General features: G+C 46.9%; 1 protein-coding gene across 1 annotated transcript in view; it reads left to right on the top strand.

Annotated features, from left to right (window-relative positions):
- The first annotated feature begins 283 nt into the window (after positions 1-283).
- The window catches only part of zmp:0000001082 (integrin alpha-D), a 32,995-nt gene continuing 22,248 nt past the window's right edge, over positions 284-11,030 (top strand). Inside the window, 10 exon segments of the mRNA XM_059553127.1 lie at positions 284-494; positions 1,087-1,201; positions 1,294-1,388; positions 3,463-3,530; positions 3,804-3,918; positions 4,127-4,257; positions 4,402-4,544; positions 5,074-5,224; positions 8,171-8,306; positions 9,804-9,877. Coding sequence (XP_059409110.1) covers positions 419-494; positions 1,087-1,201; positions 1,294-1,388; positions 3,463-3,530; positions 3,804-3,918; positions 4,127-4,257; positions 4,402-4,544; positions 5,074-5,224; positions 8,171-8,306; positions 9,804-9,877 — 1,104 coding nt within the window. The 5' untranslated portion in view covers positions 284-418.

The raw sequence follows: 11,030 nt of genomic DNA, 5'->3' as shown, positions 1-11,030 counted from the left end.
CATCAAACATTTCTGAAGACTCAAAAGGACATGTGGAGAAAATAAGACAAAAAGCACAGCTTTGTTTCTGGTGGTAAACAACTCACTCAGCCTTTTCATTGAAAACATTATTACCACAATGCTTTTGTTCCCTTTTCTGATGCAGTGTGTGTGTTCAGGTTTGTGTGGATCTGTGTTGCACAATATCCAAGTTTGAGAAAAGTGGAACTTGCAAAGAAACATATGTGTTTAAAGCGCCATTACACGGATGTTTCGGTCGGATGTGTGCTTCTCAGTGATTATTGCAAACATCATGCTCTAAAGCATGGACGCACTGCTGCTGTTAGACACACACACACACACACGCGCGCGCGCGCCCACATGCCCTGCGAGGGTGAGAAACACCGTGTTAAGGAGGAAATGAGTTGGTCATGAAGAAATGAACAGGAAGCTGTACGTCACACAGACGAGCAGCAGCACGATGAAGACGCTCGGCTTGATTCTCTTCATGTGGGGTAAGAAATGCCCTCAAACATTCTGGACTTGAAAGTACATCATTTTGTTCATCTTCATTGTAATTTTTGCATTAGTATGAAATTATTATTACTTTTTATATAAAACAGAAGGCTGATGTGTTCATTTAGATCAGTTTGTGTGTGTGACTTACATTCTACATTTAAACAACTATTTATGTTAATTTAAGGTGCTGGAGCTCAGCCGTGTGTGTGTGTGTGTGTGTGTGTGTGTGTGTGTATTGGGAACAAGGTGTGGTAGGTTAGAAGTTATATGTGACAGGAACACACACACACACACACACAGACTGCTCTTTTCTGTTGCAGCATGTTGTTGTGATTGTTTCATTAGTTTAATGTCAGACTGCAGATGAATGATGCTGATAGAAGCTAGGTAGAAACACACACACACACTTTGGTTGTTCCAGTGCAGCTGGTTGAATCCTGATGGACACCAGTGTCAGACACTTAAGTTTCAGCATCTTACGAAATGCTGACAAACAGGAAGAGAAACCAGAATGAATCATTTAGAAAGATGGAGGCTGAAGTCTAACAAAGGTCTCCTGATGTCTTAACTGTCTCTCTCCATCTCCAGCGTCTCTCTCAGAAGCCTTCAACATCGACACTGAACATCCACTGAGATTTAACGGCACACCGGAAGATTTCTTTGGTTACAGCGTTTATCAGACTGAGTTTGGAAACAGGAAGCAGTGAGTCAAACACACGCTGGTTGCCAGGGTGTTCTGTGTGGTTGCTAGGTGTATCCTGACGGTCTAATTGGTTGTGCGGGTGTGTTTCTCAGGATCATTGTTGGAGCTCCATTAGAAGGAAACTCAACAGGGGAGATGTACAGCTGCACAGCAGATCTACAGTCCTGCACTCGACTGCAGCGGCCAGGTATCAGCATCACAGCCATCTACCAGTGACTGCTGTGGACTTACACTGCTTCATAGTGAACTGATGACTCTCTCTCTCCACCCCCCCCCCTCTCCCTCTCCCTCTCTCTCTCCCGCCCCCCCCTCTCTCTCTCTCTCTCTCCCGCCCCCCTCTCTCCCCCTCTCTCTCTCTCTCTCTCTCTACCTCTCTTCCTCTCCCACTCCACCTCCCCCCCTCTCTCTCTCCCTTTCCCTCTCTCTCTCCACCCCCCCCCCCCTCTCTCTCTCTCTCTCGCTCTCCACCCCCCCCCCCCTCTCCCTCTCCCTCTCTCTCTCCCGCCCCCCCCCTCTCTCTCTCTCTCTCTCTCCCGCCCCCCTCTCTCCCCCCCTCTCTCTCTCTCTCTCTCTACCTCTCTTCCTCTCCCACTCCACCTCCCCCCCTCTCTCTCTGTCTCTCTCTCCTTCCCCCCCCTCTCTCTCTGTCTCTCTCTCTCCCCCCCCCCCCTCTCTCTCTGTCTCTCTCTCCCTCTCTCTCTCCTGCCCCCCTCTCTCCCCCTCCCTCCCTCTCTCTCTCCCTCTCTCTCTCCCGCCCCCCTCTCTCCCCCGCCCCTCTCTCCCCCTCTCTCTCTCTCTCTCTACCTCTCTTCCTCTCCCACTCCACCTCCCCCCTCTCCCCCCCCTCTCTCTCTGTCTCTCTCTCTCCACTCCCCCCCCTCTCTTCCTCTCCCACTCCACCTCCCCCCCCTCTCTCTCTCTCTCTACCTCTCTTCCTCTCCCACTCCACCTCCCCCCCTCTCTCTCTGTCTCTCTCTCCTCCCCCCCCCTCTCTCTCTGTCTCTCTCTCCCTCCCCCCCCCCTCTCTCTCTCTGTCTCTCTCTCCCTCTCTTCCTCTCCCACTCCACCTCCCCCCCCTCTCTCTCTCTCTCTCTCTCTACCTCTCTTCCTCTCCCACTCCACCTCCCCCCCTCTCCCTCTCTCTCTCCCGCCCCCCCCTCTCTCTCTCTCTCTCTCTCTCCCGCCCCCCCTCTCTCTCCCTCTCCCTCTCCCTCTCTCTCTCCCGCCCCCCCTCTCTCTCCCTCTCCCTCTCTCTCTCCCGCCCCCCCCCCTCTCTCCCTCTCTCTCTCCCGCCCCCCCCCCTCTCTCTCTCTCTCTCCCGCCCCCCCCTCTCTCTCTCTCTCTCTCCCCCTCCCTCTCTCTTTCCCGCCCCCCCCTCTCTCTCTCTGTCTCCCCCCCCCTCTCTCTCTCTCTGTCTCTCCCCCGCCTCTCTCTCTGTCTCTCTCTCCTTCCCCCCCCTCTCTCTCTGTCTCTCTCTCCCTCCCCCCCTCTCTCTCTCTCTGTCTCTCTCCCTCTCTCCCCCCCCCCCTCTCTCTCTCTGTCTCTCTCTCCCTCTCTCTCTCCTGCCCCCTCTCTCCCCCTCCCTCCCTCTCTCTCTCCCTCTCTCTCTCCCGCCCCCCTCTCTCCCCCGCCCCTCTCTCCCCCCCTCTCTCTCTCTCTCTCTCTACCTCTCTTCCTCTCCCACTCCACCCCCCCCCTCTCTCTCTGTCTCTCTCTCCCTCCCCCCCTCTCTCTCTCTCTCTGTCTCTCTCCCTCTCTCTCCCTCCCCCCCCCCTCTCTCTCTGTCTCTCTCTCCCTCTCTCTCTCCTGCCCCCCTCTCTCCCCCTCCCTCCCTCTCTCTCTCCCTCTCTCTCTCCCGCCCCCCTCTCTCCCCCTCTCTCTCTCTCTCTCTCTACCTCTCTTCCTCTCCCACTCCACCTCCCCCCTCTCCCCCCCCTCTCTCTCTGTCTCTCTCTCTCCACCCCCCCCCTCTCTTCCTCTCCCACTCCACCTCCCCCCCCCTCTCTCTCTGCCCCCCCCCCCTCTCTCTCTCTCTCTCTACCTCTCTTCCTCTCCCACTCCACCTCCCCCCTCTCCCCCCCCCTCTCTCTCTGTCTCTCTCTCTCCACCCCCCCCCCTCTCTTCCTCTCCCACTCCACCTCCCCCCCCTCTCTCTCTCTGCCCCCCCCCTCTCTCTCTCTCTCTCTCTCTCTACCTCTCTTCCTCTCCCACTCCACCTCCCCCCCCCTCTCTCTCTCCCCCCTCCCCCCCCCCTCTCCCAGGTTCGACAGGTTCGGAGAGGGTCCTCTTCTTCGGCATGTCTGCTGCTGTGTCTTCTGATGCTCTCACTGTAAGTTCAGAGTCTCTGACAGTCAGACCTTCATGAGATGCTAATGTTCACAGAATGCTCAGGTAACATTAAATATGGGAAATACAAACATGGGATTGTGAAATACAGTATTACAGAGAAACCAGTTGAAAGCTGAGTATGTTAAGGTCATTACTGAACATTTAAAAATGCAATATAAAATGCATTATAAAGACAAGTATGACATTTATATTGTTTGATTTTGTGCTATGCTGAAGCTGCTGATGTGTCAGATTTCGTCTGTCTCTTTCTCAGAGCTGCAGTCCGTACGTTTCTCATGAGTGTGATGGAAACTCATATCTGAACGGTGTTTGCTATCAGTTCAACAGCAGCTTACAGACCGTCTCCAACTTCACTGCCGCTTACCAAGGTCTGATGAGTCCTTTACCAAGACAGTTTAACAATCTCAAACTCCAAATGTGTTGCTTTATTTCATTTCATGTGGAGTTTTTTTATTATTGACAAATCAAATCAAAATCAAAAACATGATTATACATTATATTTATGAAAATGTGGGTTTGGTTTGACTGCTAAATGAAGTAACAGCAGAGTTTGTGTATGTTGTGGTGTTTCTGCAGAATGCACCAAAAGAGAAGTCAATCTGGTGTTTCTCTTTGATGGATCCAGCAGTATGAAACAACACGAGTTTGAAATGAACAAAAAATTCATTAAAGATGTTATGAAAAAACTTTCAAACTCATCCATAAAGGTAAAACAGTCCATCAGCTATGAATCTGGAAATATCAACATGCAATAGCTCATATGATGAATGTGGTTCTGTAAACCGTATCTGGTACCGTACATGGTGTCTAATGATGATAATGTTGTTGTCTGTTGTTTTTCTGTCTGTCAGTTTGCTGCTGTCCAGTTTTCAACAGATGTACGAACTGTGTTTGACTTCAACGATTATCAGATTGGCTCTGCTGAAGAGAAACTCATGAAAGAGAAACACATGAAATCTCTCACAAACACACACAAAGCAATCAACTACGTTCTGTGAGTGAAACCTTCATTTGATTATGAACATTCACTGAATTCACTCTTTGATAGAGTCTTGAGATTAATAAATGAAAATTTACTATGTTTCATGCTGTAGTTGTGCTCTTTTTTTGGACTGTTAAACTGAAGTTAGACTTTTGTCATTCTATAAATTAGAAGTTAAATTATGTTTTATTAATTAAGTTTGGCAGAAGCACGTTCAGATAATCAGGTCAGTTAGCACAAAAGTATTTATACAGCCATCCTACCTCTGTCCTACGACCACCAGCCCTCCCCAACCCCAATACCTCACTCCTAACTGTTCCTGTCCCAGCGTGGGATGTGAGGGAGTTCTCTGGCTGTATTCTGAGCTCGGAGCCTCCCCTTGGACAGATATACACCAAATACACACACTATTCACTCAGTCTGATTATATGTGAGTGGGAACTCATGATAAAACATATTGGCCTAGAAACGACAGGACCACATTGAGTTTGATTCTGAAAGCTGTTCATATGTCATAATTCATGATTTATTATATCATCAGAAAGATTCTGCTGAATAACGTGTCGTCTGGAGCCAATCTCAATGCTCTGAAAGCTCTGGTGATCATCACAGATGGAGACCCCAGTGATAACGATGAAGATAATGTCCTCAGCAGATGTGATGAGCAGAATATCCTCCGTTACATCATCGGGGTGAGTTTGCTTGTCATCTAATGTATTTTTTCAGCTAGTTCAGTTTACTGATCAGAGTCACTGTAAGTCATTCATTGGTATTTTTAAACGCTGTGACTCTGAGACGCTTTCACAACATTCATCTGTTGGTTTGAGCAGCCAGAGATGTTGACTTCTGACTCAACTAATCACATGAGTTAGGGGACTATCTGTTTGACTGACCAATGACAGATAGACACATAGACACACTGACAGTGTCACCCTGTTTGCACATTTGCTTCTTGTACATTTCTGTGTATCTTAATAATTAAGAATACAGTTTACTTTCATGCACATTATTTTGCGTTCTATATTTAATTCTACAATATACATCTTTTTTATATTTTATTCTTATATTTTGATTGTTTACTTTTTTTCATTCCTACATAGCTATATTTATGTATATTTTCATCTGTGTTGTTTTCTTTAATAATTGCACTGTCCATGGAGCGGACCTGACTCACATTTCACTGCTGGTTATATATGCTATGTATAATTTTGTATGTGACAAATAAAAATCTTGAATCTTGAATCTTGAATTAGGAGAATGTTAAAAAAATTCTCATTTTCTTGTAACTAGTGATGCAGAAATGACACACTTCAGCTCTCAGTGAGATATACTACATTTAGTTATATTTTTTCAAAGATCAGGATTATGTCACATTTATGTTCTGTTCTGGTTAAAATTTTCCTGTGTTTCTGTTCCACCTCTCTTGACCTAGTTTTCAATTCAGTTCAATTAAATTGAAGTTTATTTGTGTACTGCACTGCACTCTCAAGACCAGAAAAACGGGCACCAAGTCATATCCCTGAACTCCTGGATATAAACTCCCAGAGTCTGCTCCAGTGCCATCTCCAGCCCCTGAATTCGCTCTAGTGTCCACTCCTTCCCCTGAGTCAGCTCCAGTGTTGGCGCAGCTCCTGAGTCTGTTACAGTGTCGGCTCCAGCCCCTGAGTCTGTTACAGTGTCGGCTCCAGCCCCTGAGTCTGTTACAGTGTCGGCTCCAGCCCCTGAGTCTGTTACAGTGTCGGCTCCAGCCCCTGAGTCTGTTACAGTGTCGGCTCCAGCCCCTGAGTCTGTTACAGTGTCGGCTCCGGCTCCTGAGTCTGTTACAGTGTCGGCTCCAGCTCCTGAGTCTGTTACAGTGTCGGCTCCAGCTCCTGAGTCTGTTACAGTGTCGGCTCCAGCCCCTGAGTCTGTTACAGTGTTGGATCCAGCTCCTGAGTCTGCTTTAGTGTCTGCTCCAGCTCCTGAGTCTGCTTTAGTGTCTGCTCCAGCCCTGGGTTCCCTCCTGTGTCCGCTACAGCCCCTGAGTCTGTTACAGGGTTGGCTCCAGCCCCTGAGTCTTTTACAGTGTTGGCTCCAGCTCCTGAGTCTGCTTTAGCATCTGCTCCAGCCCTGGGTTCCCTCCTGTGTCTGCTACAGCCCCTGAGTCTGTTACAGTGTTGGCTCCAGCCCCTGAGTCTGTTACAGTGTTGGCTCCAGCTCCTGAGTCTGCTTTAGTGTCTGCTCCAGCCCTGGGTTCCCTCCTGTGTCCGCTCCAGCCCCTGAGTCTGTTGCAGTGTTGGCTCCAGCCCCTGAGTCTGTTACAGTGTCTGCTCCGGCCCTGGGTTCCCTCCTGTGTCGGCTCCAGCCCCTGAGTCTGTTACAGTGTCGACTCCAGCCCCTGAGTCTGTTACAGTGTCGGCTCCAGCTCCTGAGTCTGTTACAGTGTTGGCTCCAGCCCCTGAGTCTGTTACAGTGTTGGCTCCAGCTCCTGAGTCTGATTTAGTGTCTGCTCCAGCCCTGGGTTCCCTCCTGTGTCCGCTACAGCCCCTGAGTCTGTTACAGTGTTGGCTCCAGCCCCTGAGTCTGTTACAGTGTTGGCTCCAGCCACTGAGTCTGTTACAGTGTTGGCTCCAGCTCCTGAGTCTGTTACAGTGTCTGCTCCAGCCCTTGGTTCCCTCCTGTGTCCGCTACAGCCCCAGAGTCTGTTACAGTGTTGGCTCCAGCTCCTGAGTCTGTTGCAGTGTCTGCTCCAGCCCTTGGTTCCCTCCTGTGTCCGCTACAGCCCCTGAGTCTGTTACAGTGTTGGCTCCAGCCCCTGAGTCTGTTACAGTGTTGGATCCAGCTCCTGAGTCTGCTTTAGTGTCTGCTCCAGCCCTGGGTTCACTCCTGTGTCCGCTACAGCCCCTGAGTCTGTTACAGTGTTGGCTCCAGCCCCTGAGTCTGTTACAGTGTTGGCTCCAGCTCCTGAGTCTGTTACAGTGTCTGCTCCAGCCCTGGGTTCCCTCCTGTGTCCGCTACATCCCCTGAGTCTGTTACAGTGTTGGCTCCAGCCCCTGAGTCTGTTACAGTGTTGGCTCCAGCTCCTGAGTCTGCTTTAGTGTCTGCTCCAGCCCTGGGTTCCCTCCTGTGTCCGCTACAGCCCCTGAGTCCACTCCTGTTCCCAAGTTCAGTCCAGAGAGGACTCATTTTCCTGAGTCCAGCCCAGAAAGGGTTTCTGTTCCCGAATCAAGCCCAGAGAGGGCTACTGTTCCCCAGTTTGGCCCATGGAGCGCCACATATCCCAAATCCAGCCATCATCTCCTGAGTCTCCTTTGTTTCCAGCCAGCTCTGCTCCTCCAGAGTGCTCTCTAGTGCCCACTCCTCCAGAGCTCCCTCCAGAATCCCCCTGAGCATTGAAAAACCTAGTTTTCCCCAATAATTATTTTTTTGGGGGGGGGTGGCATATATCCGTGGCCGAGCTGGGGGACCTGGACACCAAGGCTCTACCTTTTCCATGGCCTCCTGAACTCTAGCTCTGATCTGCCCTGGAAGCTTTCCTGGTCTCCACCCTGTTCCTGCCCTGTACCAACCTCAAGGGTGCCTTCCAGGAGTTGTGTTTAATTCACATTTTTATTAAAAGTGTTTTTGCACAGTCAAATATAATGACACTTGTTTTTCAGGTAGGAAAGGTTGATTTAACCACACTCACTCAGCTGGCATCAGATCCAAAACTGAACAATACCTTCTACATTGAAGACTACAGTGGACTTAAAGGACTTCTTGACAACCTGCAAAAAAAGATCTACAACATTGAAGGTAAAATGCAAAATAAAGGAAATTAACACATCTACTGGTGCATGTCAATAAATTAGTTCATTTATTTCAGTAATTCAACTCAAATTGTTAAACTTGTGTATTAAATAAATTCAATGCACACAGATGGAAGTAGTTTGATGATTTTGGGTCACATTTCAACAAATCTCAACTAATTAGAATACTTCATAAGACCAATAAAAAACATGTTTAGTGAATTGTTGGCCTTCTGGAAGGCATGTTCATTTACTATACATGTACTCAATACTTGTTAGGGGCTCCTTTTGCTTTAATTAATTGATTAATTAAGTGTTCCTGTGGCTCAAGTGGTAGAGCATTGTGTTAGCAGTGCAAGCTTGTGGGTTCGATTCCCAGAGAACACATGTCAGTTAAAAGCTGTTAGCCTGAATGCCTGAATGTCGCTTTGGATGAAAGCGTCTGCTAAATGCATACATTTTATTTACTTATTTATTTATTTTTAATTACTGCTTCAATTCGCTGTGGCATGGAGGTGATCAGTTTGTGGCACTGCTGAGGTGGTCTGGAAGCCCAGGTTTTTTTGACAGTGGCCTTCAGCTCATCTGCATTGTTTGGTCTCTTGTTTCTCATCTTCCTCTTGACAATAGCCCATAGATAATCTAATTCAGGTCTGGTGAGTTTGCTGGCGAGTCAAGCACACCAACACCATGGTCACATAAAAATACAATAAAATACAAAACTTAATCTAATCTGAAAAGAGTACTTTGGATCACTGGACAACAGTCCAGTTCTTCTTCTTACCCCAGGTAAGACACCTCTGATGTTGTCTGTGGTTCAGTAAATCTCTTGAAACGTCTGTGTGTGGTGCTCTTGATGCCTTGACCCCAGTCTCAGTCCATTCCTTGTGAAGTTCACTCAGATTCTTGAATCGATTTTGCTTGACAATCCTCATAAGGCTGTGGTTCTCTCGGTTGGTTGTGCATCTTTTTCTTCCACACTTTTTCCTTCCAGTCAACTTTCTGTTAACATGCTTGGATACAGCACTCTGTGAACAGCCAGCTTCTTTGGCAATTAATGTTTGTGTCTTTCACTCCTTGTGAAGGGTGTCAGTGATTGTCTTCTGGACAACTGTCAGATCAGCAGTCTTCCCCATGATTGTGTAGCCCAGTGAACCAAACTGAGAGAACATTTTAGAGGCTCAGGAAACCTTTGCAGGTGTTTTGAGTTGATTAGCTGATTGGCATGTCACCAGATTCTAATTTGTTGAGAGAATTGGTGGGTTTTGGTTAAATGTGAGCCAAAATCATCACAATTAAAGAAGCAAAGACTGAAACTACTTCAGTCTGTGTGCATTGAATTTGTGTAATACACCAGTTTCACAATTTGAGTTGAAATACTGAAATAAATGAACTTTTCCACAACATTCTAATTTATTGAGAAGCACCTGTGCTATAAGTTTACAATTAAAGCAGCTAATGAATAATCCACAGATGACTGTAAGAGTTTTCCTTCTGGTTTCAGGGTCAAAGGAAGCTCACGGCAGAGACAGGCAGAAAGAGTTATCGCAGAGTGGATTCAGTGTCGTCTACCAGGAGGTGAGAGAAATGTCATATAAAGTAATAAATAATTACTTCTATTAAGGAATAGTTCATGTCATACCAAAAAAAAGAAAGAAAAAAAGAAAAAAGGTACATGCAATTTGTGCACTACAATCCAAGTCTTCTGAAGAAATCTTCCCCTCTCAAAATCTCATAAATTCTCTAAAATTTTCTTTGCTCCTATGCTCCTTGGTTTTTGTATTGGAGTAATGTTTGGGGTGTGAATATCAGGGCACTAAAAGAGGCAGAGGCACTGAACTAGCCAGCTGAATCAGGAACACTCATGGTTTATTATAAATCCAATAATAATTATGGAAATTTAAGAAATATGATAAAAAAATATATATATAATAAAGTAAACTTGTTCATTTTCCTATCCTGTCTGTCATGTTAATTATTTTGCATATTGTTGTGTCTATGAAATTTATGGAAATTTAAATGAAACATTTAAATGTTAATTGAAGGACATTTTTGTTTATGATACTGTCCAGTAATCAATGCTGTGTGTCTGTGGTTTATTTGCTGCTAAACATCAGCTAAAAATGACATCAAAAGTGGAAAACGTTGATCAAAAATGTACATTTACACACAAATTAACCACCGACCGCAACTTTCAGACGCCATCTTTATTTTTTGGCTTAACTGTCATTGAATGGAACCCACAGGATTGTGGGATATCAAAGGCAGCGAAGGATACATCGGCCAGATGAAGGCATCTCAGCAGACAAGAACTGAAGCGAACATTGAATTCGGATGTGCCTTGATGCCTTCCTACCTTGGAATGTGTCCTCCGGAGGCAGCATTTTTCAGTTTTTGAATGCATTCACTCTGTTTATGTGTATGTCCCCTTTAAATGAAAATGAGTTGGTGCTCCCACCTCCTTTCTAGTGTTGCTAAGTCCACAGATTTCCAATGGAATTGGGCTACTTTAACACTGTTGCTGCGGGCTGCTTTTCATGTCCGCGGGAGGGTTTTGTTTTTTGCGAAAACCTAACAACGATGCTCCCTTCTCAGAAGAGTGCGGATCTTCAAGAGCTCATGCTCGTGGGCATACTGGTGTTATATGGTGATCGTGTTAATGACCTCACACATTTCTTCCAAGCACAATTTCATAACTAACACATTCCAATTTATGATCATTCTGGTAGCA

This window comes from Carassius carassius, chromosome 6, assembly GCF_963082965.1.
Source record: "Carassius carassius chromosome 6, fCarCar2.1, whole genome shotgun sequence".
Taxonomy (NCBI): Eukaryota; Metazoa; Chordata; class Actinopteri; order Cypriniformes; family Cyprinidae; genus Carassius; species Carassius carassius.
The sequence above is the reverse complement of the archived record's forward strand: the minus strand, read 5'-3'. Positions and strand labels throughout refer to the sequence as shown.